Raw genomic sequence first — 24,513 nt, forward strand, 5'->3', positions numbered from 1 at the left:
TCATAAAATACCATGTTTATTTTCAAAGTGTGTACTGAAGTTTTACAGAGACGCTACAGAGTAAGCCAATGTATTGCATGAAGCTCGGGTCCAAAAGGGCCCAGAATGTCGCCAGTGTAAACGCTAGGTAATGTTACATAAGCATTACGCTGCAAAAACTGAAGACAGGAATGCTGGCATTGTCGGAGTATTACACAAATTTAAGGGTTTGGTTGTCACTTCTTTGATTAAATGTTTCAAGTTCTTCCACTTACAGGAGCACAGAAATATTTGGCAAAACAAACTATTTTGGCATTTGAAAACCACTCTGATAAGATAGTAAAAACACTTAACTTGTAGAATCTTCCATACTTAAAAAGCTCCTCTTTCTCCCCAAAAGTGACATATTATTTTGGAATTACAAGCCTTCAAATAAAACACTTGCTCCCATTGAACAGAAACTAGGCAGGCAGACAATATATCACATTTCACGCTGCATGCATACAACATTTCCACGCATCTTGCATAATAGTTCACCTTCACCCAAAGTATTGATGTGTTCCCGTCAAAGGCAAGATTAAAACAATGCTGACACATCCCTTTTAAAACCACCAAAACATCCACTTCCAACAATGATATAAAAGATTTCCAGTAAAAAGTGCCATGCATAATTATGCCTTAAATCTAAACAGGATTATTATTTAAGAAATAGAGCTCAACACATTCTCTATGCTACAGCACACTGACGTTGTCTCCGCGCTGCAGGGCCCAGTGAGGACTCATGAGAGGACTCTTGATGCTGAGGTGAAAGCAAAGGTTTGGCAAAAGATGTAAACGGAAAGTGCCTCGCTGGCTACATCGCGACGGAGGCAGAGTAGAGATACACACTCTGCACATTCATATGTAGGCTGGAGAAGAAGCTAGCGCACTAAGCAGCTCTTCACATCGGGCACAAAGATTGCAAAAACTGACAGTCGGCTCAACTTGGAATTGTTTTTCTAAAAAAAATAAACAGGAGTGCTTTGCAGATTAACTTCAGGGACATTCACTCTCGGTGGACTAGCCCCTGGATTGATTTCACTTCAATACATTGATTTAATCATAAATCTGTATTTAAAAAAAAGCCCCACTAAAGTATCCCATAATGTATAAATCATGTAATTGTTGATTTGCTCATTTTTGATAAAAACACTGTTAAAATCGAAACCACTAATAAACTTTACATTTCCCAAGTGCAAAAATAATCATTTTGGTTGAGTTTCAGGGCAGTTGGGACAGAAACACACATTATGTTTTTGGCTTACTGAATCAGCTGATGTGGATTACCAAACCAGACATTTTAATGGGAATATAAACAGATTTTTATTTCCAAGAAGAATCAACCCAGGTTAGAAAAGGAAATGCTAATTGACAGCTAATTTCTGCTAAATTAAAATGTCTTATTTTCAATGAATACACATTTCCTCCCTCTAGTTTTTTGTGCATTTAATGCTTTGATTCATCCGTGTTATTTCCTCAATTAATCAACTTATTTTACGACTTAATTACCTTATGAATTATATCAGGTTTGTTTTTTACAACCAAGCTTTTAAAAAGTCCTTAAACACGTAGCTGAGATAAGAGTGTAACTTCAAAAAAGATATATATTGTTAGATGGTGTTTTATTTCCAAACTAAATATTTAAAATTAGGGACATTTTGTCTCCATCTACTGAAATTAAACCAATATGTTTATTTCTGCAAGAAATGTTTGCACAGCTAAACGTTCTCGCCCGCCGTCTGTGTGACCGCGTTGTTGACCGCCAGGCTACAAGAACTGAGCGTCCCGCTGTTGGCAAAGCAGGTGGCAAATAAAGGTTTGGCACATGTCCAATGTAGGCACTGTAAAGATGGATTTACGGTCTTTTAGCGTCAGAGCGTCGCAAGAGGAAGAACTGGTGGAGAAAAGGCACTTCTGAAACCAAACATACTGGGCCTGGAGCTGCAGCGGGATGCAGAGCAACGTTTACAGAGGTGTCCACTCGTCTCTAGGCAAACATGGTCAGGGTAATCCACTGCGGAGAACACAGAGAGCATGGGAATTAGGGGATGATCATTGTAAGGTAAATGGTGAGTAGATTGAAAAGCTAGCATTTGTGTGTGTGGCCCTACCTGCGTGAAGTTAAGGGACATGAGACCATCTTTATCCGTGTCCATGGTGTGAAAGGTTTCTGCAGAGACAAAGAGAAAACATTTATTTTACAATTACCTACTTCCTATTATCAAACTCTTTTCCTAATTGTAACACAAGCATTTCATTTCATTGTGATGTTATGAGTTGTGTTTTGTTATGCATGAAACCATGTTACACAGACATTTACTGCATGTCATTTGAATGTCATGTCAGTTGTTGATAGCATAGATGGCTAACGTTAGCGACCTTATACTGTCATTTCTGCATTACTTAACTTTCCCAGTCATTTCAATTTATGGTAGCCTTGTTAACATTGGAGGTATTGGTGGAGGTTCAATTAGAAATGCTATTATTTGATCTTGGTTTGACTTTTTCAAAGTAAATTGAGGTAAACTGTTCCTTTAATGACACTGAAGTGGTGCAGTCATGGGACTCACTGAACATGGTCTCCAGTCGGACCAGACAGGTGACAAAGTTGTCAAAGTCCACAGCCATGTCGGCCTCGGTGTAACGCAGGATGATCAGCTGGAACAGTTGGTTGGTCAGCTTAAAACCTAAAGAAGAAAAACACAAACAGAAACAATGAGGCCATGTTTTACAGAACAATAATCAAAAGCATCAGAAGAGCGAAAATTGCTTCTGTCTTTTGTGTTACTACTTATCTCTTCATGAGAAAGGAACAGTACCTGCAGATTCAAGAGCCATCCTCATCTCGTAGGAGCTCATAGTGCCAGATTTGTCCAGGTCAAACTGCCTGAAGATGGTCTGGCAGAGAAACAGAAAAATGGAGAATGGAAAAAAACAAGAATTTAGACATGCCAACAACAACAAACAGTCCCCCCCTCGCCTGATGTCCAAACAAACAACAGGCTGACGCAGGTACCATGAAAAAGAATCAATATTATTAAGCCTGATCCAGGTTTAATCTCACCAGGTATCGCTTAATCTTTTCCCAGAGGACATGGAACTCTGTCAGGCCCAGCTTACCACTGCCGTCCGTCTGAGCCCACAAGTTAAGAAACAACGGTAACTTGAGCAGTCGATTTAATGGAACTTCATCATTACTAATAAAACTTTGTATGCAGGTCCGAGAAAGCTCAATATGATCCATTATAACGTTTAAAATGTTATATTTGATGCCGTTTCAAGGATACGTCCATGAGGTTTATCATGCTGCGACAGGCCTCTTTCGTGAAGCCGTCTGTCTTCAGGTCTTTATCTGCATGACAAATTAAGAAAGGTATAAGACATTAGACATATTATTAGACAGCTAGTATTTCCAGAGTGGTTGCAGGAGTTACTAACGTTTGCTGATGATCCTGTTCAGTATGGTTTGCAGCTCTGTGAGGCTGATCTCCATATCCTGTTGGAGCAAATACAGTCAAATCATTGAAATACAACTCAAAGCTTTACCCTGACACATTTGTCAAAGCGTCCTTACCGCCCCCGCCAGCTGTCTGAAGAGATTCTTGAAGCTGGCATCGATTTGGCTCTCGTCCAGCTCGACCTGAAACACAAACACAACATTTTCAGTACACTTTGGTTTCTCTCCACACATTTTTCGCATTTTAAGTCGCTGAATCCTCTCACCTCTGTTGGAAGCTCAGCTGTTACTTCATCATCAAGCTCCCTGACATGGAGACAAGAAGGATACAACGTTACTAAGACACTTATCTTCAAACTTACTTTGCTAAGGAGATTGAGTTTTCAGCTCATGTTGTCTGTCTGTCAGCAGGAATACGAAGAAAACCACTGATCAATGTTCATGTAACTTGGTGAAAATGTGTAGCATGGAGCAACAGAGAATCCCCTACATTGTGGATTTTATCAGAATAATGGAAGGGAAACAGACTCGAGAAATGTGACCACCTGAGGAGCACTTGAATGCACCAATGGCGTTGGCGAAGGGCTCTCCAAATGTTTCGATTTTAAAAGTTGTTTCTTACTCTTTCTATGTTGTTTTGAGCTGCATGTGTATCCTATTCATTGCCTTTCAAGGTACTACTTAATAACATGGACAGTACACTTGTGGAATTAAAGAATAGCTGCTTATTTTTACAAATGTTCTCCTCCAAAATGTCATATCGTGCCCATAGCATCTTCTCTGCCTCCTCCCACTCTGTCACAGTCACTCACTCTGAGTCCGCGGGCTTCTCAGAGAAAACTCTGAGGACAAAGTCGGCCTCATTGTGCGGCTCGAAGGTGGAGGGGACAATGATGTACTCCCCGGCCGGCAGCTGCAACCGCGAGCTGACCTCCCTCAGGTTGATGAAGAGCTCTGAGCGGGCGCTGGAGGCGTGGGTGAGGAAAAAGTCTCGCTTCAGGTGGACGCCTGAGCTGCCCTTAAACTGAGAGGGGGGAGAGTTAATAATGCCTTCAATAAAACCATTTACGTCTCTGTTTGACAAAAGCATTTGACAACTGTTAGGATGTGCTTATTGAGAAAGAAGTGAAACTCTTACCTCTTTTGGAATCTGTAGAAAACAGATAATACAATGATGGTCATTATCAGAAACATCCAAAAGATAGAAGTAAAGCTACAAAAGATTGAATCTTAACACTGTAACTACAAACAATGCTTTAATTTGACACAGTTATACAAATGTATTGGGAGACGTCAGCTAACCTCGTAGAGGGCAAACCCGATGGTCTCCATGTCTTTGCCCTCCCGCCGTTTCTTCCTGCGGTCCTTCTGCATGAGGCCGACCAGGAAGCTGCAATCTGATTGGCCGGGAGTGTCGGGATGCTGCAGAGCAATCTTGAACTGAGGGTTGAGCCAAAAGGTTGCTGGGAAGAAGGAGTTGGAATAGTCAGACTGTTAAACTCTTCTATCAATCCTATGATCCTTAAACTGAAACAGATCTTCTATCATACATCATCCTTCCATGTCGTAGTTTATTTCTACTTCCAGTTTCCCGCCCTTTTATTCCTCCCATCCATTTTCTAGCCCACACTTCATACCTGGGAAGTTCCTGCAGCCTCCGGCCGTGCTGCCCCTCCTCCACTCGCCCTGATAAAGCGACGAGCTCCATTTCTTCAGCTGGCTGTTCTGCAGGGCATCAGCCGTCAGGTTGCAGAGCTCCAGACGAGTGAACTCACGCAGGAAGTCACTGAACGACATCCTGACAGACGTAAATAAACATACTGTTAGGACAGGGTTGTTATTCCATCCCAAAGTCCGAGAGTCTGAGCTTGTTTCAGCGCAGACGAAAACACTGACATTTCAACATTGACTGTTTGCAGACTCAATACATCAGACAGAGGGAAGCAGCTGTGAAACAACACTCCTCTGTGGGCCCTGAATTCAAGCTATGGTTTGATTATGTGTGTTTGATTACATGTAAACTGATGGGAACTCACCAGAATTCACCGTCCTCACTGCGGTTTTGTAGCCGACCTCTGACGGAGCGATCCACACTGTCCCACTCTCTGGAGCTGTGGACAAAGAGTACAAAGAGAACTGTACATGAAGTGGAGAACTAAGGCAGCACGTTTCCTCACTTTTATTGTAGATCCAGACATTATTTATCAACAAAAACAAATGTTACCGAACGTGGTATAGTAGACGGGGAAAATGGGGTCAAATGCTTTTTTGGGTTATATGTATCACCAGTGTGATTCGGAGAGATAAGAACAAGGGGGGGGGTTGTCAAATCCAGCAGTCATAACACCAGCTCTGCCAGATTTAGAATCCCCCCTTTAGAATTGAAAATTGGCCCAGAATAAGATGCTTTTTTTTGCTTAAACTAGAGAGGAAAACCTAACACCATCCTGGTCAAAATGACAGAGGGGTTGCCAAGTCAATTACCCTTAACGCCCAGCTCTGCCCGATTTAGAAGCCCCCCCTCTGGTAATTAGTATACAAATTTTTAAATCCCAACCATTTCTGACTTTTTTTCTCAATACTGAGGACACTTGAGAAGCTTATTTAGCAGACTGGAATATTTTAGGGAGGGGCTCTTAAAGAGAGGCACAGAAAACTGTCAAACTGTGAACAAAATTGAGTACATTTTAAGAAGTGAGAGATTTAATTGGAGTGAAAACATTTCAACCCTTCACACTTCTCTCATTATAAGAGATTAGGAGCTGTAGATGTTCTTCTCATCATGGGTTGCCATTTAAAGGCTACATATGGATGAAGTTTGTGTAAAAATCATCGTACTTGTCGCTCCAGGCTCCGGTCCACTCCACCTCCCCCCAGGGGTTCCTGATGCGAACCAACTTGGTCATATTTCCTCTGTAAACGACCTGATGGCAAGAAGACATTTGCACTTCATCACAACCTTAGGTCACGTGGGGTTTAGACGAACGCCCTGCATACGTCTTTCTGTGTGTCTACTGTCGACATCTCTGAAATTAAATGTCACAGTTTAACAAACCGTACCAAATGGAGCTATCCCCTCCACCATTTGAAACAAATTAACATAGTACCAATACGCACTGATGCTGGTTATAAAAGTTGTATTCATCATGTGACAATGTCATAAGAGATGCAACGTTACTACCAAAAAGGAACCATGAGGCTTTAGGGTTTCAAACCATGCTTTTCTGAAGTAAAAATGCAGTTTTTAAGTTAACTTTACTGACAAAAAATGACTTTAATTCTGTCCCACTCCCCAGTTTTGAGAGCCAGAAGTAGTTTTTCTTATAAATTACCTACTGAATGGTTAAATCCTTTCGCCTGAAAAGCATCCTTAAAGGTTTTTAAGTCAAGTTAATTGAATTACAAGTAACTATTCTCTCACTCTTTACTGTTTTGGTTATAGCAAAATACTGCTATTTTGCCTCGGAGATCTGCTCACCTCGTCCACACCGGTCACAGAGTAGGCGTGTCCCTTCACCAGCTTCTTGAACGTCACGGCCTCTTTGTCCATGGAGCTGGTGATCTGAGGAGACCAAAGCGCGGTCAGTGACATCTTCAAATGATTTACACTCAGGAGTAAGTATCGGCACACTGCTGCTGCACATGCGACTAGTTAGAGACATTTACACTAACCGCCATGACCCCGTTCACCTCATTATCGACGTCAACCAACTTTAGTCAAGTGGATATTTATTTAATTGATATGTTCGTCAGTTAAAGTAAGTGCCATGCAGACAATAAGTTCAATAAATGTGTGTTATACACATATATCATATATCAATCACCTCCTTAAATGGATTCCATGCCAAATGGGAGTCATTACATATGTTTTCTTCAATATTTACAATGTAAAAGGTGTCATAAATGCAATCTGTAAATGTTAAAGCTGCAGTTTCTCTTATAGGAGACGTCCTGCCCTATTTGTGAAACCTTGTCGTGTTAAAACCGAAGAAACTGTCTTTGTTTGTTGTCGTTAATCTCTATATTTCATCATCCCTTGTACAGAAGCTCTTAGGCTTTTCAACTTTGGTCTTTTACTCCAAGGTGACCTAGAATGGCCTCCCTATACCCAGACTTGACGCACAGGGAAGCATGGCAAGTACAGAATAATGCCCTATAACCAGACAGAGGGAGTTCAGTCGCCTCTGTCTGCAAACACCCCGTGTCCGGGCAGTTCTGCTGACTCATGCCCGTCTTTACCATCAGCTTCTATATCTTCACTGCCCTCTCCTGGCACTCCAACTGAGTGTTTTCATTATTAAAACTATTGATAATGATTGTATTTTCTCTAATTATTTGGTATAAAACACCCCCTGAAATGTCTTTTACAATTCAATAAAAAGTACAGATAAATTAATAAGACGTTTGATAATCCAAACAGGAAAAGCTGGAATATCTTCACATTTGAGTATTACCTTTTTGGTACTATTACTACATTAAATGAGTTTTTTAATGAATTGATTAAGCTATTAACTCCAGTACTGTATCATATCGCTTTGAGGATAATAATTTAGGTGTAATTTTAAAACAAAAAGTCAGTGGAAGTTAGGAAAATGTGTTGATCTCTGTGAGGAGCACTGAGAAAAAGGTTATTTTTTAGCTGTCAATCCCAAGGAAGTTAAAGGAATAGTTGGACATTTTGGGTAAATGCTTATTTGCTTTGTCTTCCTGAAGGTGATTGATACCACTCCCATGTATACATGGTAAATATAAGGCTCGCACCATTAGCTTAGCTCAGCAAAAACACTGGACATAACTTCAAAGCTGATGCATGAAAGTTGCAGTACTGACGTCTATGGAGCAGCCCAGCAGCGAGCCTCTTTCTATGGCCCTGCTGATGATGCCGTACAGGTCGCGGGGGGCTTTACTCAGCTCGAACATCTCCGTCACGCCGCCCGTAAAGTCCTCAAAGCCTTCGGACGTGCTGCCCCCTGACAGAGCTTCATAACAGCCGTTCAACCTGGGAAACAACAGGAGGTTAATGAGGATTACAAGTCTTTCAAATATAGTACAAATGGAAATATCAGATATACTTGCAGGCCTTAAATGGACTCTATAGATCGGATGGTTGCTACAGAGAAAAGTTAATAAACACTCGCTGCTCCACACTGTGCGACCCTACCGTATATATACCTACATACAGAACAGAGCAAATATAACAATGCATAAATCCTGCTTTTACGTCACACTCTTCCCGTTTCTTCTCTGCTCTTTAATTGGGAAGCCCCCTTCACTTGGCACACTGACGCTTACTCAAACAATGCTGTGATTCACTTTAGCAGCTAACCACATTTACCACTGAGACGGCAGCTGTGCACCAGAGCAGCTGCTGTCTCACGTTGTTCAATAGCTCCTTAAGGGCTTTAAGTGTTTGTGCGTGCAGTTTCGACATCCTTGAACTCTCCCACGACAGGCTGTACAAAGTTGTGCCACAAACTACGGTCTTCAACAGGCCTTAACTTGTGATCGTCCGACTGAGAGTGAAAGACTGACACTGAGATTTGCTTGCAGGACTGGTTTGGAGATATTTAAATGATCAGTGATTGTCCTTGAGTTTGACCGGTTAGTCTTAGTTGAAACCTCAAAAGCATTCAGTGAACTCCAGAACTTCTAAGAAATCTCCTGAACATCACTCGTTTATTTCTTTTGTGTAATAATGAGACAAACAGGGCGTTGAATTGCAGCAGGTGATAAAGGTAAATAAAGGAGAGGTTAGTTTCTCTGAAAAGTTTTCACAAGGAGATTAGAAGATTGCTGTGTGGTAACTTGTGATCGTCTGACTCAGAGTGAAAGACCGTCACTGGAACTTGAGCAGATGAGGTCTGTTTATATAATGCAGGATTTACATACTTACAGGCTGTAAAATAAACTAGAACATTCAGAAAAATGTTGACTGTGTGAGTGAAACTTGAGGAAATTTGCAAAAAAATATCAGGTTTTTAAGAAAAGGGGATTTTCGAAAACAGAATCAGACATTTTTAAAAGTCGAAACTTGAAAAAAAAGTCACAAATTTGAACACAATTCAGAATTTTTGGGAAAAATCTGATATTTTAGGAAAAAAATGATAATTTTGAAGAAATATTCGGAAAATCCAAAAGTTTTAGATGTATATAGGGGCATTAAAACAGCATGAATCAGTTCATTATGTCCTTCAAGTCTTACTTTGCGTAGGCCTTCTCCAGCAGTGCGCTCCAGAACTCGGTCCCCTCTGCTGAGTGGACAAACAGCAGCTTCCCATCCTTCACAGGCAGCCGGTCGTCGATCACCACCTCCACCCACTCGCCAAACTGCCAGAACTGCACGACACACATGCATTTGTATTTAGCTTTTTTAAGACAGAAATCTACCTTAAAGCGGTTCTTCAGTAAATGTACTTTCCTTTAATAATGTTGGAATAAAGAGAACAGGAGGATTTACTGCAAGTACAACTAGTTTCTCAATAAGCTCTTCAGAAAAACTACATTAAAAGCTAAACTGGAGTCAAACACTCATCCATTTCAGGGATTTTCTCAGTTCAAGTGGGCAAAGGGGAAGGTAAAAGGTTGATTTTGAAGCATAGCAGCGTAAGTGTAGATGTAGTCTAAACTAGAAGGCGTCTATTTGAAGCCCGGTCGCATTTCCAGAATGTAAATCACACCTTGATGCACCAGAACATCCGGCACACAGAGAGATGAGTCTGAGCTTTACAGGAACGAGGTCGCTCGTTACAACAGGAACTTTATATGCAGATTTCCATTCATGTTTGAAAGCCATCAAATGCTTTGTTTCAGGAGTAATTTCTGATGTTGTGTTAGCTTTCCGGCTCCCTGCTGGCCAACAGGCACACAGCCACGTGGTAATAAAACATAAAGAGGGAAAACAATTCCCAGAAAGTCCTCTGAAAGCTCAGCCATTAACCTCAGCTCACCTGCTGCATTGCAACACTTTCTTTGTCTCCTCATTCATCATCTTCAGAATGTAGGCTCGCCACAAGACTGGGTATACTAAAAGGTAAACCATGTGGGCGGTGGTGGCGAAGTCCATAGGGGCTTGGCCTGGGAACTGGAAGGTCACCAGTTCAAGTCCCCGAAAGACCAAGTGCCACCGTGGTGTCCCTGAGCAAGACACTGGTTACCTACACTGCTCCCCGGGCGCCGTACATAACTGCCCACTGCTCCTAACACTAGGATGGGTCAAATGCAGAGACCGCATTTCGTTGTCCTAGTACTTGTACTCTGTGCAATGACAATAAAGTTGAATCTTCATCTTCATGTGCAGCAAATCCCAGCTGCTTTGGCTCGTAAACTGATGATTGCTTGCAGGACTGGTTTGGAGATATTTAAAGGATCAGTGATGGTGCTGGAGTTTGACCGGTTAGTCTCAGTTGAAACCTCAAAAGCAGCTCCAGAATTTCTAAGAAATCTCCTCCTGAACATCACTGGGCTGTTTCTTTTGTGTAATAATGAGAAAAACAGGGCGTTGAAAAAGGGAGGTTAGTTTCTCGGAAATGTTTTCAGAAGTCGATTAGAAGATTGCTGTGTGGCTGTGAACCAGCAGAGGGCAGAAGAGGCCAACAACATATACATTCTGTATGTACTCTGTGAAGTCTATTCATACAAAAACCTGGGTGTTGTAATAGAAGCCACTGTTTCACAGACTCCACATGATTAGTAAGAAGATAAAGCATTTACTTAAAAACTGCAGTAAAACCTGGATAATCAGCCTATAGATGAAACCTTAAACTAAACCTTATATCCAATCCATTTTTCTGCAAACACTTTTGGCCACATGTCACGCTGCCTTTAAGCAACTGACAACCTGTGCACGCTCAGACTTGCTTACAATATCTTCCGATTGACTTCTGGCACGTTTTAAACAGAGAATACCAACTTCTGCCCTCCAAAAGAGTCCCTCCTTTAAACACAACAGGCAGAAATAACCATTTTACACTCTGGTGTTGCTAAACCAAAAAAATCAGTGTAATGTGAAACCAAGATTTGAATGTTTGAAGGTGTTTTGATATTGTGTAACTATGGTCATATTGGTGTTTGTATATCTTGATCGGAACTGCACAAGGACACAAAAGGAACACTGACAATAGCATTGTATATAATATTGTCTGACCTCAGTGTGTGTGTGTGTGGGTGTTTGTTATTTGCGGGATTGTTTTGCATCTATTTCGAGTTGTTTAGCATCTCATTGTCGTTGGTTTGTGTGTTTTTATATTTCTTCTAAGTCATTTTTGATGGTTTGCATAGATTAAGAGTATATTTTTGGTTGTTTTGCTATTTTAAGCCATTAAGCGTCTCTTTGAGGTCGTTCTGGGATGATTATAGAGGCATTTTATGAGCTCTTTTGCCCCTGGGCCTGCGCGCGATACGCCTGTTTCAGTGTGATGAAAGAAATATGTCTTTGTCAACATAATTAGGTTTGTGTGACAGAGAAAAAAAAGGGGGGGAAGGAAGTTGCACGCTTGTCATTTGGCACGTAAAAGCCACAGCTGGAGTGTGTGTGCATGCATATGTGTTCATAGATTGTGGTTCATGTCAGCATGTGTGTGTACAGCAGCAACATGGACAGATAGATGGAGGAATTGTGCATGCTCTGCAGGGCTGAACCCTCCTTTGGGAGGAGCTGTGACACAACACGGCTGACTGACGACAACACAATGCACACACACACACACACACACACACACACACACACACACACACACACACACACACACACACACACACACACACACACACACTTTATCACTCTGTCACAGTGACATTGCTGAGCATTTATCTCCCAGCCTCACTGGGGAAATTAACTTCCACATACGTGTCATAACTTGCAGCCTTAGAGCATGATGAATCCTAAACAGAATTCAATTAAAGGTGCAGACTTCTGTGCGAAATGTGCGCTATAATAAGAATATGATAAAAGATTCTGCCCCAGTTCTGTTTCATTTGTTTGCGACTGAGATTGCCTAGTTTATAATTTATTTCCCCTCCTTTTGTTTTGCCTCCTTCGCACAGACTTCCTCCATTTTCCGTCCTACTTCAACTAAAATTCACACTGCCAGCAGCCCTCGTAATTACATTTTGGGATGACTCATCTAGGTCTGGGGAAATTAATCCACAGGCTTAAAGGATCCGTGCCGTTACAAAGGGAGATCCCTGGAAGACTCAAAAGCACAGAGAATGGAAACATGCTTGAAGAAAACTGCAAGTTATGGAAAAAGGAAAGCATGAAAATACTTCTTGGCTGCGACGTAAACACAGAGGCTAAAACAAAAACCAATTCAGGCACAACAGAAGCGATGAAAGTAGGGCAACTTGTTACCAAATGGAAAGCTTTTCACAAGCTATTTCATGAATGTACATTAACCACATGCATGTATTTACAAGCCTTCAGAGCAAATTAAAGTATTATTTCCACTCGTCCTAGCAGAGAGAACAAGTATGGCTATACTCGCTGGAAGAATTCGGAGGATAATGGGCCAAATATTCTGCTTTCCCCCGGGCTGACTTTGCAGTAATTGAGACACCCCAGCAGACATGTGGAAATGGGAGCTGTGCGTGTGTGTGTGTGTGTGTGTGTGTGTGTGCGTGTGTGAGATGGTACTTTTTTGATCCACCAATGCTAGATGAGTCAGCGCAGCAGCCTCGGAGCTGAAATTTAGGAAATACAGTCTCAAGAAGTTCCATGACTGAGCAATGAGGCTAGCACAAGCAATCCTGTGTTTCAGTGTATGTGTGTGTGTGTGTGTGTGTGTGTGTGTGTGTGTGTGTGTGTGTGTGTGTGTGGATGTTTGTGTCCATGTATGAGAGCTCCCCCTCTTCTCTCTGTTTCACTTCCTTGTTCTGTCTCTCTCATGTCAGCGCTTGGCAGGCTGACAAATTCTATCTGCATCAAAGAGAGGGCAGCCAACTCGAAGGGAATTTGTTCATTAGCTAAAGAAGTATCGTGTCATAAACTGAAGTGATGAAATGTATGTTTACTCTGTAGCAAAGAGCTGATCATCGTTAAAAGGCAAAGGAGTTATTTGCTTTAGTATCCAACCGATAATGTTACATTCAAAGACTAAAAGGATTGGCCATCATATAAAGAAGAGCAGCAACATCTTGACTTTAGGGATATCATTGACGCTACTTTCAATTAATGAAAGCTTTGGGCTTTGTACAAGACTGAAAACATTTAAAAGGGGCCCTATTCAGGTTCATATTTGTATTTTGTGCTTATACTGTGACATGTTTCCACCTCTTTTCACCCTCTGTCTGAAACCAGAGCCCAGTCTGCTCTGATTGGTTAGCTGGCCGGCTCTGTTGTGATTGCTCAACCGCTTAGAGACGTCCCAACCCTTTAGCTTATCACCATCATTGGAGCGCTAGTGTTCCTTAGTGTCAATATGTTACGGAAGTAAACAAAGGAGTCCACTGGAGCTGCTTCATGGATCATGTCGTAACATTAACTGTTCTTATGTTCGGATCATGGAACTACTTTTCTATTGCATCCATTTTGGTTGTAATTTATACTACATTCAAATTGAGCTTCTCCTGACTTTACACCACACATATTTCCCTATCTCCGACCGGACTGCATGAATGCTTTGTGCAGCAGCTAATGATTTGTCTCAAATTTGCAAGTGTCGGGTGTTCATGTGTGTGTCTGGAGTATTTTGTGTACAAAGCAAAGTCCAGCTGATAAGGCCCTGTAGTCTGCCAGAGGCTCACGCCGTAGACATAGAAGAAAATAATAAAACTGATCCTTCAGGAAGTAGATGTGATACTGTTAGGACTGATACCATCTTCTTTTGGTAAGTGATAAGGAAATAGGAGAGTGTGTTTAAATCTGTGTGACTCAAATCCTACCAGGGTTATTGACTAACCGACCGACTGGGTGTGGATCTGAGAAGTCAGTTATCTGGTATGATTCATTGAGGTTTAACAAGCAAATGAGAGGAGATTAGTATGAGAAAGAAATCCTGTTTCAAATCCTTGTTTTCTCTGGGAAATACTTGGGGAGAAAAAAAGAGGTAAACCCATCCTGACTGACTGGTTTTACACATTTCTATGACTCCCGCTGCAGATTATTCCCTTGTTTTTAACATCCATATACCACAAATCACTTTATAGTGTGGTCTAGGTGCCATTCTGCAAACATCTATTTAGTGTAATACCCAGAAGGATTCAGTTTAGCAATAAATAAGACAGATATTAGCAGGAATTCCTCATTAAAGAAAGAGCAGTACATTTAGTCTTATAGTCCATTTATCGCTTATCATTTCAGCAGCATTTCAGACACAAAATAAGGTGAATGAAATTGAAAGCCAGCATCGGGGATCTCCCTGTGTCTCGGTTTCAAAAGAGAAATGACTACATGCATCTCCTCACCGCGAGAGAACAACAACAACATCGTTCACACGAGCAACGAGTGGGCCGGAAGACTGTAACTATCGAGAAGTATTTTGGCACCTGAACGCAACATTACTCTGCCTCCTATGGGAAGTAAAATAAAACTACAAACTAAAATGTGAGAAGATACACCAGAATAAAACGATTTCACAACAACAGTTTGAACAACCAGCAGTGCAGGAAACAGGAAATGACCCAACAGGAAAGAGCCGGGGCAGAAACCCACAATTAAGAAAGCTGACAGAACAACTGGCTCATTAATCTAAATGTCCAGGCAGACGCACAATTGCAGGATTTCACTTATGATGTGAACGTCCTTAGGGGTCCATGAAAAAAGGTTTGTATATTTTGTTGTATTGTGTGTTTAGAAGCAGGAAGTGAAGCTGCTGTCACCTGGAAGTGAAAGACGCCAGCGTATCCCTGCTGGAAGCCCTGTCCGTGAGGAACCACTCGGTGGAGCAGGTTGTCGTTCAGCGTCAGCGAGGCAATGGCCGCCAGCAGCCAGCAGTCGCCTGAGGATACAGACAGTTTTTATTACCCTGAACTAGCAGAACAAAAAACTACCCTAATACATCCAAGCGTGGGATGACGGCAGGTTATTTATGTGAAGCAGGTTTCCGACACTTGTACTACTTTTCTAATATAATAAAGTACATTTACTCATGACCTGCATCTAATACAATTTTGAGGTACTTGTACTTTACCAGAGTATTTCCATTTTATGCTTAATGACATTACATGGCCAATGATGTACTTTTTACACCAATAAATTCATTTTACAACTTTAGTGAAGAGTTGGTTTACAGATTTAGATTAACAGCTCATACAAATATAAATCCACTAATACATTTGACAGTATATGATCTGAAATGGGCAGTAAGGCATAACAAGTACTATTACTTTTGGTACTTTAAGTATAACTTAATGCCAATGCTTTTGTACTTTCAGTTCGGTTACATTTTTGTTAGATACTTTTGTTGAGTATGTTTACCAATGAGTATTGCAACTTCTACTTAAGTGAAAAGAACTTCTTCCACCTCTGATCATTTCAAACTGAACAGACTCTCCTCATCTGTTCCAATATTAGCAGAGAGCTGAGATAAAGCTGGTATGCACACGAGGCTCAGGGAAGACCATGTGAAACTGGAATTTTCCCAGTAGAGAGAAGAGCCTTGAACTCTGTTTGAACAAGCGGAGTCCTCCGGGCAATGGGAGAGGCACTTGTTTCCATTAGGAGAGGGGCATAAAACTACCACAGCTCCACAATAAGTCACCAGTGCTGTTACCAGGACATAAAGCCTCGGTTACGGGGTTGCACAAGTCTCTCTGCTAAGGCCAGGAACACCCCGCCTGATGTTGTTTATATACCAACGTGCTTTTACACATGTGAGCTGAGACAGTTTCAGAGGTGTTTGAAGTACCCAAATCCTGTACTTAAGTAAAAATAGAAATACAATACAGTACAGGGCAGTAAAAGTACTCTGTCTGCCTAATGGCCCATTCCAGTTACATAAAGTACAGAAGTATTATCTGCTCATTGTAGATCAATAGTAAAAAGGATGCAAAAAGGCTCTTTCAAAGCATTATATTGTTAAAGAATATTACAATACCCTGTCTGTATCACATGGACAAGCATTTGAATCTGGTAGTTTGACAATAAGGGGCTAATTTAATGTTAAAGACATGATTAATATTGAAGTGCTGCCTCCTATTATATCAGCATATCATGTATATAGAAAGTATAGACTGTTAAATACATTTAGTGGAGTAAGAAGTAGAAGAATATTGCCTCTGAAGTGCAGCAGAGTAGAAAAATGAAGAAGCTTAAAATAAAATTCAGTAAAGTAAAATGATGTAAAAAAATGAGTAAATATGATTAGTCGGATTAGTTAGTTAGAAAAACTAAAACAGAGGTCTTTGCTGTGGATATTTGAGAGTGGCTTCACATTTTGATTGGTGTATTCTCATGTTTTCTAAAAGGTTGTGACTCACCCTGCAGCTTTCGGTTTCATTATAGCTATCGTTAACTGTACCTACTACTGCTGGTTAATGATACACAGGACTTTCATATGAAAAGTAATAAAAATAGGCGCTGTATTCACACTGTTACCCATCACACACTGCCCGGCCAGAAAAAAGGTCACACTCATATTGGTTGGACCGCCGTTAGCTTTGATTACGGCACGCATTCGCTGTGGCATCGTTTCCACAGGTTTCTGCAACGTCACAACATTTACTTCTGTGTTGCATTTATTTTTCACCGAGGTCTTGTATTGATGACGGGAGATTCGGACCACTGTGCAAAGTCTTCTCCAGCACATCCCAAATATTCGGTATCGGGTTCAGGTCTGGACTCTGTGGGGGCCAATCCATGTGTGAAAAGGATGTCTCATGCTTCCTGAACCACTCTTTCACAATCTGAGCCCGATGGATCCTGGCATTGTCCTCTTGGAACATGCCCGTGCCATCAGGGAAGAAAAAATCCATTGATGGAATAACCTGGTCCTTCAGTATACTCAGATAGTCAGCTGACCTCATTCTTTGGGCACATTGCTGAACCTAGACCAGACCAACTGCAGCAACCCCAGGTCATAGCACTGCCCCCCCACAGGCTTGTGACCTTTCTTTTGCCCGGGCAGTGTATAATCCCCTGACAGCGGCTGGCGGCTCAGCTAACGGATGGAGATAGAGATTTCTCCGTCATGGCTGTAAAACAAAGTGAACCATCGTGTTTTCCGGCTCAACATTTTTGGGGTTATTGTTTTGCAATTCAGCCGCTCCTCTGAGAGCTAGGGGAGGGGGGTATGTCACTTCCTGCACTCAAAACAGAGAGGCGGGGACGGGCTTGTTTACAGATGTGCGGCAGAGAAACAAAGCATGAATTATAGATGCAGCTCTTGTGTCGAGCAGGAAACATCTCAGGCTATGAACTGTTAACGCTCCTTCGTTTCTCTCTCCTTCAGGCTGTCCATCTCCACCTGACACTCACATTCAGTTTGCTCCGCTGCCTCTCATCACTCATGCTTTAATCCTCACGGGCGCGGTCCTATGGGTCTTACATGGAAGGAGGGTTCTTGACACGGATGCATTTGGAGCTGATAAATAATATTCTAGGTGTATTGATGGTCTTAACTCTTGACTAAATGATCATGATTTACAATATTTGAAGGTGAATTACATCATTTGTACACATTAAGATGGTTAAGTGGTGCTACTTGATCAGTTAAAACAGTTATATATGTTATTCTGTGACTCTGGAGAGAACAATAACAAGTGGCAATGTCACAAATACAAGTATAAACTAAAAATATAAAAGCAAATGTGGAAAAAAAACACTAACAGTATGTCAAATAAAAGTGTTTAAAAAGGAAAAAAATGTAAAAATAAATATCCCCAAAAATGTAAAAGTGCAACAAAAAAGAAGCTGTAAAACAATTTGAATAAAAAAATATAATGTATGATTTCAAACGTATGTATACCAGTCTCACTTTATTCAATCACCTGTCTCTTCTGGCTTTAATCAGCATTTCTCACTTACTGGAAGATTAAATAACCTTTCTCTCTCTCCTCTCCTGACCTATAATAGCTGGATCAGGCCGTAGTTAAGAGTGAAACAGATGGGAACCCTCGCCGTTGGACTCACCCAGAGATCCCTGACAGATGTCTGTGCGAGTGGCTCCATCTACGATGAACTCGGGGCACTTGCAGAACTCCTGTTTAAAATACAAACACAAACAAACAAATAAATGATTGCTTGTGGATACCCATTTTACTTCCTGCTAGTACTCCTTTCTAGTTCTCCAAAGTAAGAGCGTGCAAACCCCCATCTACTCTACTTGGAACACTGACTATAAATAAGTACCCCATGTCACCCCTCTGCAAAAAAATCCTACCCATCCCCTAAAGTTCTCCTTTTCAGGTTCAATCAGAGCACAGATTTAGGGGGAAATGGGAACACCATGTACCCTCTTGCGCAGCGTAAATATTAAAGATCCTGTTGTGCCGGCTGGGCTCCTGCATTATAAAACATCCGTACTTTATCGAAAGAACCAGCATTAGATTCACAGCAGGACACACGATAACACACTAGTGGTCTACACGCAGCACACAGCGGCTCTCACACTCAAATAGAAGCAGCAAGAGGAGCTAACACGACCCCCTGAGATCACGACTCGTTTCTCTGCTCTATTACAGCAGCGACCTGTCACGGTACGTGCAAATCGAACAGTAATGGGTCTCTTCAGGGCCGCCGTGATAACACATAATGAAGTCAGTTTCACTTTGTTCTGGGGGGTAGATACAACCAAGCAGGGAAGGATTGGAGGTTTGTGGAGATACTTGGACCAATGAAAAGCAGGAAGAAGAGTAAGAAAGCTCTCCGACACACTCCTGACTGGTGTTGCAGGGAACATTAAAATTATATGGACCAATCATCCCGGGCAGAAAGTTTTGTTGCCAAGCAACAGATGAAATTCAAGCAGAGGAAGGGCTGCTTGGGATGATGAAAAAATAATATGGCAGGTAATTAAAAAGCTTGAGTTGTCTGCTCACTGCCAGACCTATAAGTCAATGTCTGAGGGGTTTTATGAAGTCATCACGTATAAAGATAGTTTAGCTTTCTGGGAAACTTTTAAAGTAAAGGATACATTTCCGAAATAATACAAAAATGGTCGATAAGCAAGGGGGTGCCCAACAAGTAAAAATTCGATCTAAAATGTTCAAGATTTAGCGATCGTAGGGTTTATTTTGTCACCTAATATGCAAAATCATGTCTTTTATACATAAATATTTGTCCCCTCTGTGTTAAGACATTCTGAAAGTTTAAGGAAAAAAGATCCTCTTTCTTTTTGTCCTGATCCATTCATATAAAAACCTGTCTGAAAAGAGCTAATCAGATTTTGGCAACTTTGTGATGTCACAATGTGCAACTATTAGCCAATAACCAACAAAGGTAACACCCACCCACCTGATCACCTGAATCTCCTCCTAGAGCATCATGTTTTTTTTTGACTAATCATGGCGTGGCAGCAGCAGCAGCAGCTCATTAGCATTTAAATCTACAGACACGGAATCAGCCCTTTTGATATGGGCTGAAACAGAGGGGTTTATGGCTACAATGCATGGTCTGTTTGGTATTTCGAGCCAAACACTAGAGACATGTTTTGACAGAAGTGCTGTCACACAAACTTTCATGACATATTAACACTATGCACTCTAAACAAAGCTCTCCAAAAAGTCTGATTGATGAAAAACATCCCAGCTATGACACATTTCCATCAGAATTACCCAGACCCCTCCCCTTTCTCACCGTGGGCCTCATCCAGCGGACTCCGGAGGTCTTGGCGGATCTGGGGCCAAGCTCGTTGAATCCCAGAGACGATGTGGCACAAGGGAACAAACCATCCTCAAACAGCCTCCTGCCCTCGAGGCACTGGGACTTCAGACTCTCGTAGTCCTGACCCAGAAACTTTACGGCCTTGTGATTCTGTCCCAGACCTTCATCACGGTCCCACTGGCTCCTCAGCTTGGCGGCCATACCGGTCGCGATAATGTGCTCCTCCATCCTGAGCTTTTGACAGGAACTGTAGGGTCGGCTGTCACTCTCTGTCTGATGTTTGTAGGTATGAAACTACAATACGATATCTCAATTCTTGTTTAGTGAATCTTGAATGTGTAGCTTCAGTTAAGTTGTTTCAGTTTCAGTTGTAAAGCCCCCGACAGTGCTTATGTAAATCTGATATAGTTGGTAATGGCTTCAAGGCTTGATCATAAATCAGAATGAAACATTAGTGGCCATTAGGAAGCTATGAAATATTGACCAGGCTGCTGCTCGGTTGCGGTACATGTGGTTAAGCTGTAGCTGGGTGCTTTGAATGCAATATCAATCACGAGTGTAAGGGCTCAAAATGAAGAAGCTTTGCAGGCTCTGGAGAGAGACGGCGAAGGCGGATCGTCCCAGTGAGAACCAATCACGACAAGATGTCAACAGGGGAGCGGTTCTTCCTGGTCCCACCAACAGATACACTGTAAAAGTAACATGTTAGAAAGTTAGAAAGTAGGCAGAGATGACAGTCCAAAGATAGCTCTACCTGGACAAAAGCAACCCCTATATGTACTGTATATACATGCATTCAGGGTTTAGAAGGAGAAACAAGCCCTGTCTATTTCTTTTCAGTCCACTATACTCACATGCCAAAGGGATCAGTCACAATAGGCAGGGCCGTGCTACTTTGACTGTGTGCCACTGAATGTGTACACAGTATCAGTCAGATGCATATCAGAGTAAATGTTTAATCAGAAGAGGTGTACGAACAAAGTGGTGGATGGCCACAGGGCTAAAAAAGTGTGCGCTTTGTGTGAATGTTGATGAACAATGAAGGCAGCACTATCCCAGAACAAGCAAAAGCTCTCTCCGACTCTTTAATTAAGCAGAGACGGGGAGGAGGTCTGTAAACTGTCCTGTCATTATTACTGTGGAAGCTCTTGACAGAACTGGAGCTTTGCAAGAGTTCATTTCAGTTCCTTTGTTTCCTTAGATTTGCCTCCTCCTGTCACTTTTTTTATTTCTAACACACAGAAACAGATGGTTTATTTTTAACTTCACTACTTTTTTCAAACGTATTTCAGCCCTGTCTCTTTTTTACTACTGCAACTTTTCAAGCCGAACATCGCTTCCTGTTTCAAGACTCAGCCCCCTGTCAACACTACAGAAGCTAAATAAGAATGTGGCTCTTATTGGCTCAGAGGAACTCCATTGCTCTCACTGCTCAGTGCACCACACCCATTACAAACATCTGTTTCACTGAGAGAAAAATGTGCCTGCTAACAGAACATGTGGTTACGACATCACAGTTAGATGTTCAATTTTGCAGACTGTTAAGAGTTATATAACAAGTGATTTTAATACAATTTCCATTCCTGCTGCTGCTGCTGCTGCTAGCAAAGGGAAGTACTACAACTACTACTTCCCCTAGCAGGAGTAGTACAATTATTTTAACTGTTGCAAGGCAGTACAGTAGGGCTAGCAGCAGCAGTAGCTAGCTAGCAGTTAGAGCACAAGCACTGCTTATGCTAACTTCTACTTCAACTCCAAAATATATTAAAGTGTATTTTTATATCATTTCTATGAGATTTGTTATTAAACCACAACTAGATACTTTTGCTGTCACTTGAATTTTCTACTTAACTCAATTATTTTTGGTTACAGACCAAAATGTGCAGTACTGTAGAATCGACTAGCAGAACCGAGGAGTGGAAGCTAACATTAGCATTGAATTTGTTTGCAGATATTACATTTCTTAATCAAACACTTGACTAATATTATCAGACTCATTATTCCTTAAATGAAGGTTTATTAAAAATCTATTTGGCATTGGTAATGTAAAAGTAATGTACAACCTATTAGTAGTAAGGAAAACATTAACTCTTTGTATAAATTCTCATCTTATATCAACACCACCGTATGAGTTTTGTTATGTTTTGTCATAAATATTCAGCACAAATAGCCAACATAATCTAATTTGAACTCAAACCAAATATACCTAATGCTGGGTACTTTTTAGTTACGGCCAGTTATTAAAGGAAACAAACTGATATTACAAACAACAAAGTAAAAATATTCCAAGTACATCCCAAACATTAGGTGCTTTTCATCACGGTTGCGTGTGATCGGGGGGCACTCTGCCCATCGTTAGTTCAATCTGGCTGTAATGAATATTTAATTGAGCCTCGCATGTGAAATACACTTCCATACCCCCCCCCCCCCACACACACACACACACACACACACACACACACACACACACACACACACACACACACACACACACACACACACACACACACACACACACACAGATATCCTCCACCTCAGTGCAGGTAGTGACATCTATGAGAAATGACAAGCAGGAGACTCCAGACACAAAGAGAAGCCAGCAGCTACAGTCACACAACACAATTCCAGTACAGAAAAATATTCAAGACTCTTCATGATCTTATTCAAATAGATGAGTAAATATGTGTGCACCCAAACCATAACATAGTCTGTTTGTGTATTATGTCAAAGCTATGTATTGCATTAGGTTACATAATAGGTATAAGTGTTATTATTAGCTGTTATTAGGCTATTTGATAAAAGATATGCAGCTTTAAATGGAAAGATATGCAGGATGATGGACACACAGGGGCCACGTGAGTTTACCAGAGGTCCCACAAGGATGTGTAGACCAATACAAACGTCAATACTGTATACAGTATGTCACTACTGCTTTTCTGCTGTCCAATGTGGTTGCATCCACACAACACACACATGAACTCAGAGTGGTTAAATACATGCTGCTTGCAACTAATGCCTGAGGGTGTGTGTGAGTTCCAGTGTTTATGTTGTGAGTAAGCATTTCTGACCTCCCTCTCTGGTGTATTTCTGCACGCAGAGTTCATATTCCTAGCACTGTGAAATTAAATACCAAAAGTGTTTGTTTCAAGCTATGGGGAAAAAAGACCCGCAGAGCAACTAGACACAAACAGTGTCAACAGCAGGGGAGAAAAATGCTGACTCTTGGAGTGATCTTTATCAAAGTAGGAAGTAGAGATTGACCTCAAATACATTTAAATACCAGGTGTCCAAATACTATTTTGAGTGGTGTAATTATAGTGGATATCAGACCGTTTATACTCCTGCTTGGCTCACACAGAGCAAGTATGATGGTAGGTGTGGTCCCTGAGAGGAGAGACAGACAGTGTCCAGCTGTCGGATTGCAACTTTCTCAAGTTGACCAACAAGAACAGCTGTTCGACCTTTTTTCGCTTCACCTCAACTCAAAGATCGTCTCCGCATACAGTGAGCAGAAAACCATACATTTCGCTCAACTAAACGCGCAGCATCGGCACATATCACCGCTTTCTGTATTCGCAAAAGTTGTACCTGCGTGTGAGGGGTTTGCTTTACATGGGTGGTAACAGTTTTCACATCACAAACTTTAAGATCTCCCCATAGGTTTTTTTCTAAAAGTTCAGGCTATTTCAAAAGCATTTTAACATGGGTTCCTGCAACGCGACACAAATCGCAGTGGATGAAGGATTTTTATATTTACCTTGGTGGACGTGTCCTTAAAAAGCCAGTTATTTAGACATTCAAAATGTAACTTGGTTTTCCTTCCATGTTTAGTGTGGGCTTTACCCCTCCTCTGCTCTCGTACATAGCATATTTTTTTAGAAACGCCCTGCTTCTCCTTTATCTATACCAGCAAATGTACAAACTTCACACTGCGTCTGCGCAATGCCAGCTAGTCGTAAACCACCCTACACCGAAGAGGAGGGCTTTATTCTCGCAGCTTTCATGAAGTTGATTCGTTGCTGATTTCTGCCTAAAGCTGTACATTGTTGCCGGGTTGAATAGTAACTCACTGGAGGTAACAACATTGAAACTAGATCAAGTTTTAACAATAAAAAAAAAACAGTGTTGTGCCTGGAAACCTCCCCTCATTCAGTGCTTGAATGTGACACACTATACTTAAATATAACTTCTGATTGTCCTTTAGCCTTCATTTTAGAGAAAACATATTGCCTTTTATTTCACAAAATTAATTAGACTGTAGCATCGCCTAATGATGTATTAT

At 41.4% G+C, this 24,513-nt stretch overlaps 1 protein-coding gene across 1 annotated transcript; it reads right to left on the reverse strand.

Annotated features, from left to right (window-relative positions):
- capn1 (calpain 1) lies at window positions 1-24,173 on the reverse strand. Its single transcript, XM_063896031.1, is given in 21 exon segments — window positions 1-2,032; window positions 2,130-2,188; window positions 2,589-2,705; window positions 2,838-2,916; window positions 3,083-3,151; window positions 3,306-3,370; window positions 3,457-3,514; window positions 3,593-3,658; window positions 3,742-3,781; window positions 4,288-4,525; window positions 4,768-4,938; window positions 5,113-5,273; window positions 5,512-5,586; window positions 6,314-6,399; window positions 6,954-7,037; window positions 8,306-8,474; window positions 9,678-9,811; window positions 15,290-15,408; window positions 18,540-18,609; window positions 20,205-20,920; window positions 23,989-24,173. Coding segments are annotated over 20 exon segments (2,142 nt in total). The 5' UTR covers window positions 20,460-20,920; window positions 23,989-24,173; the 3' UTR covers window positions 1-2,005.
- Between the last annotated feature and the right edge of the window lie 340 nt (window positions 24,174-24,513).

This window comes from Eleginops maclovinus, chromosome 11, assembly GCF_036324505.1.
Source record: "Eleginops maclovinus isolate JMC-PN-2008 ecotype Puerto Natales chromosome 11, JC_Emac_rtc_rv5, whole genome shotgun sequence".
NCBI classification, from domain to species: Eukaryota; Metazoa; Chordata; class Actinopteri; order Perciformes; family Eleginopidae; genus Eleginops; species Eleginops maclovinus.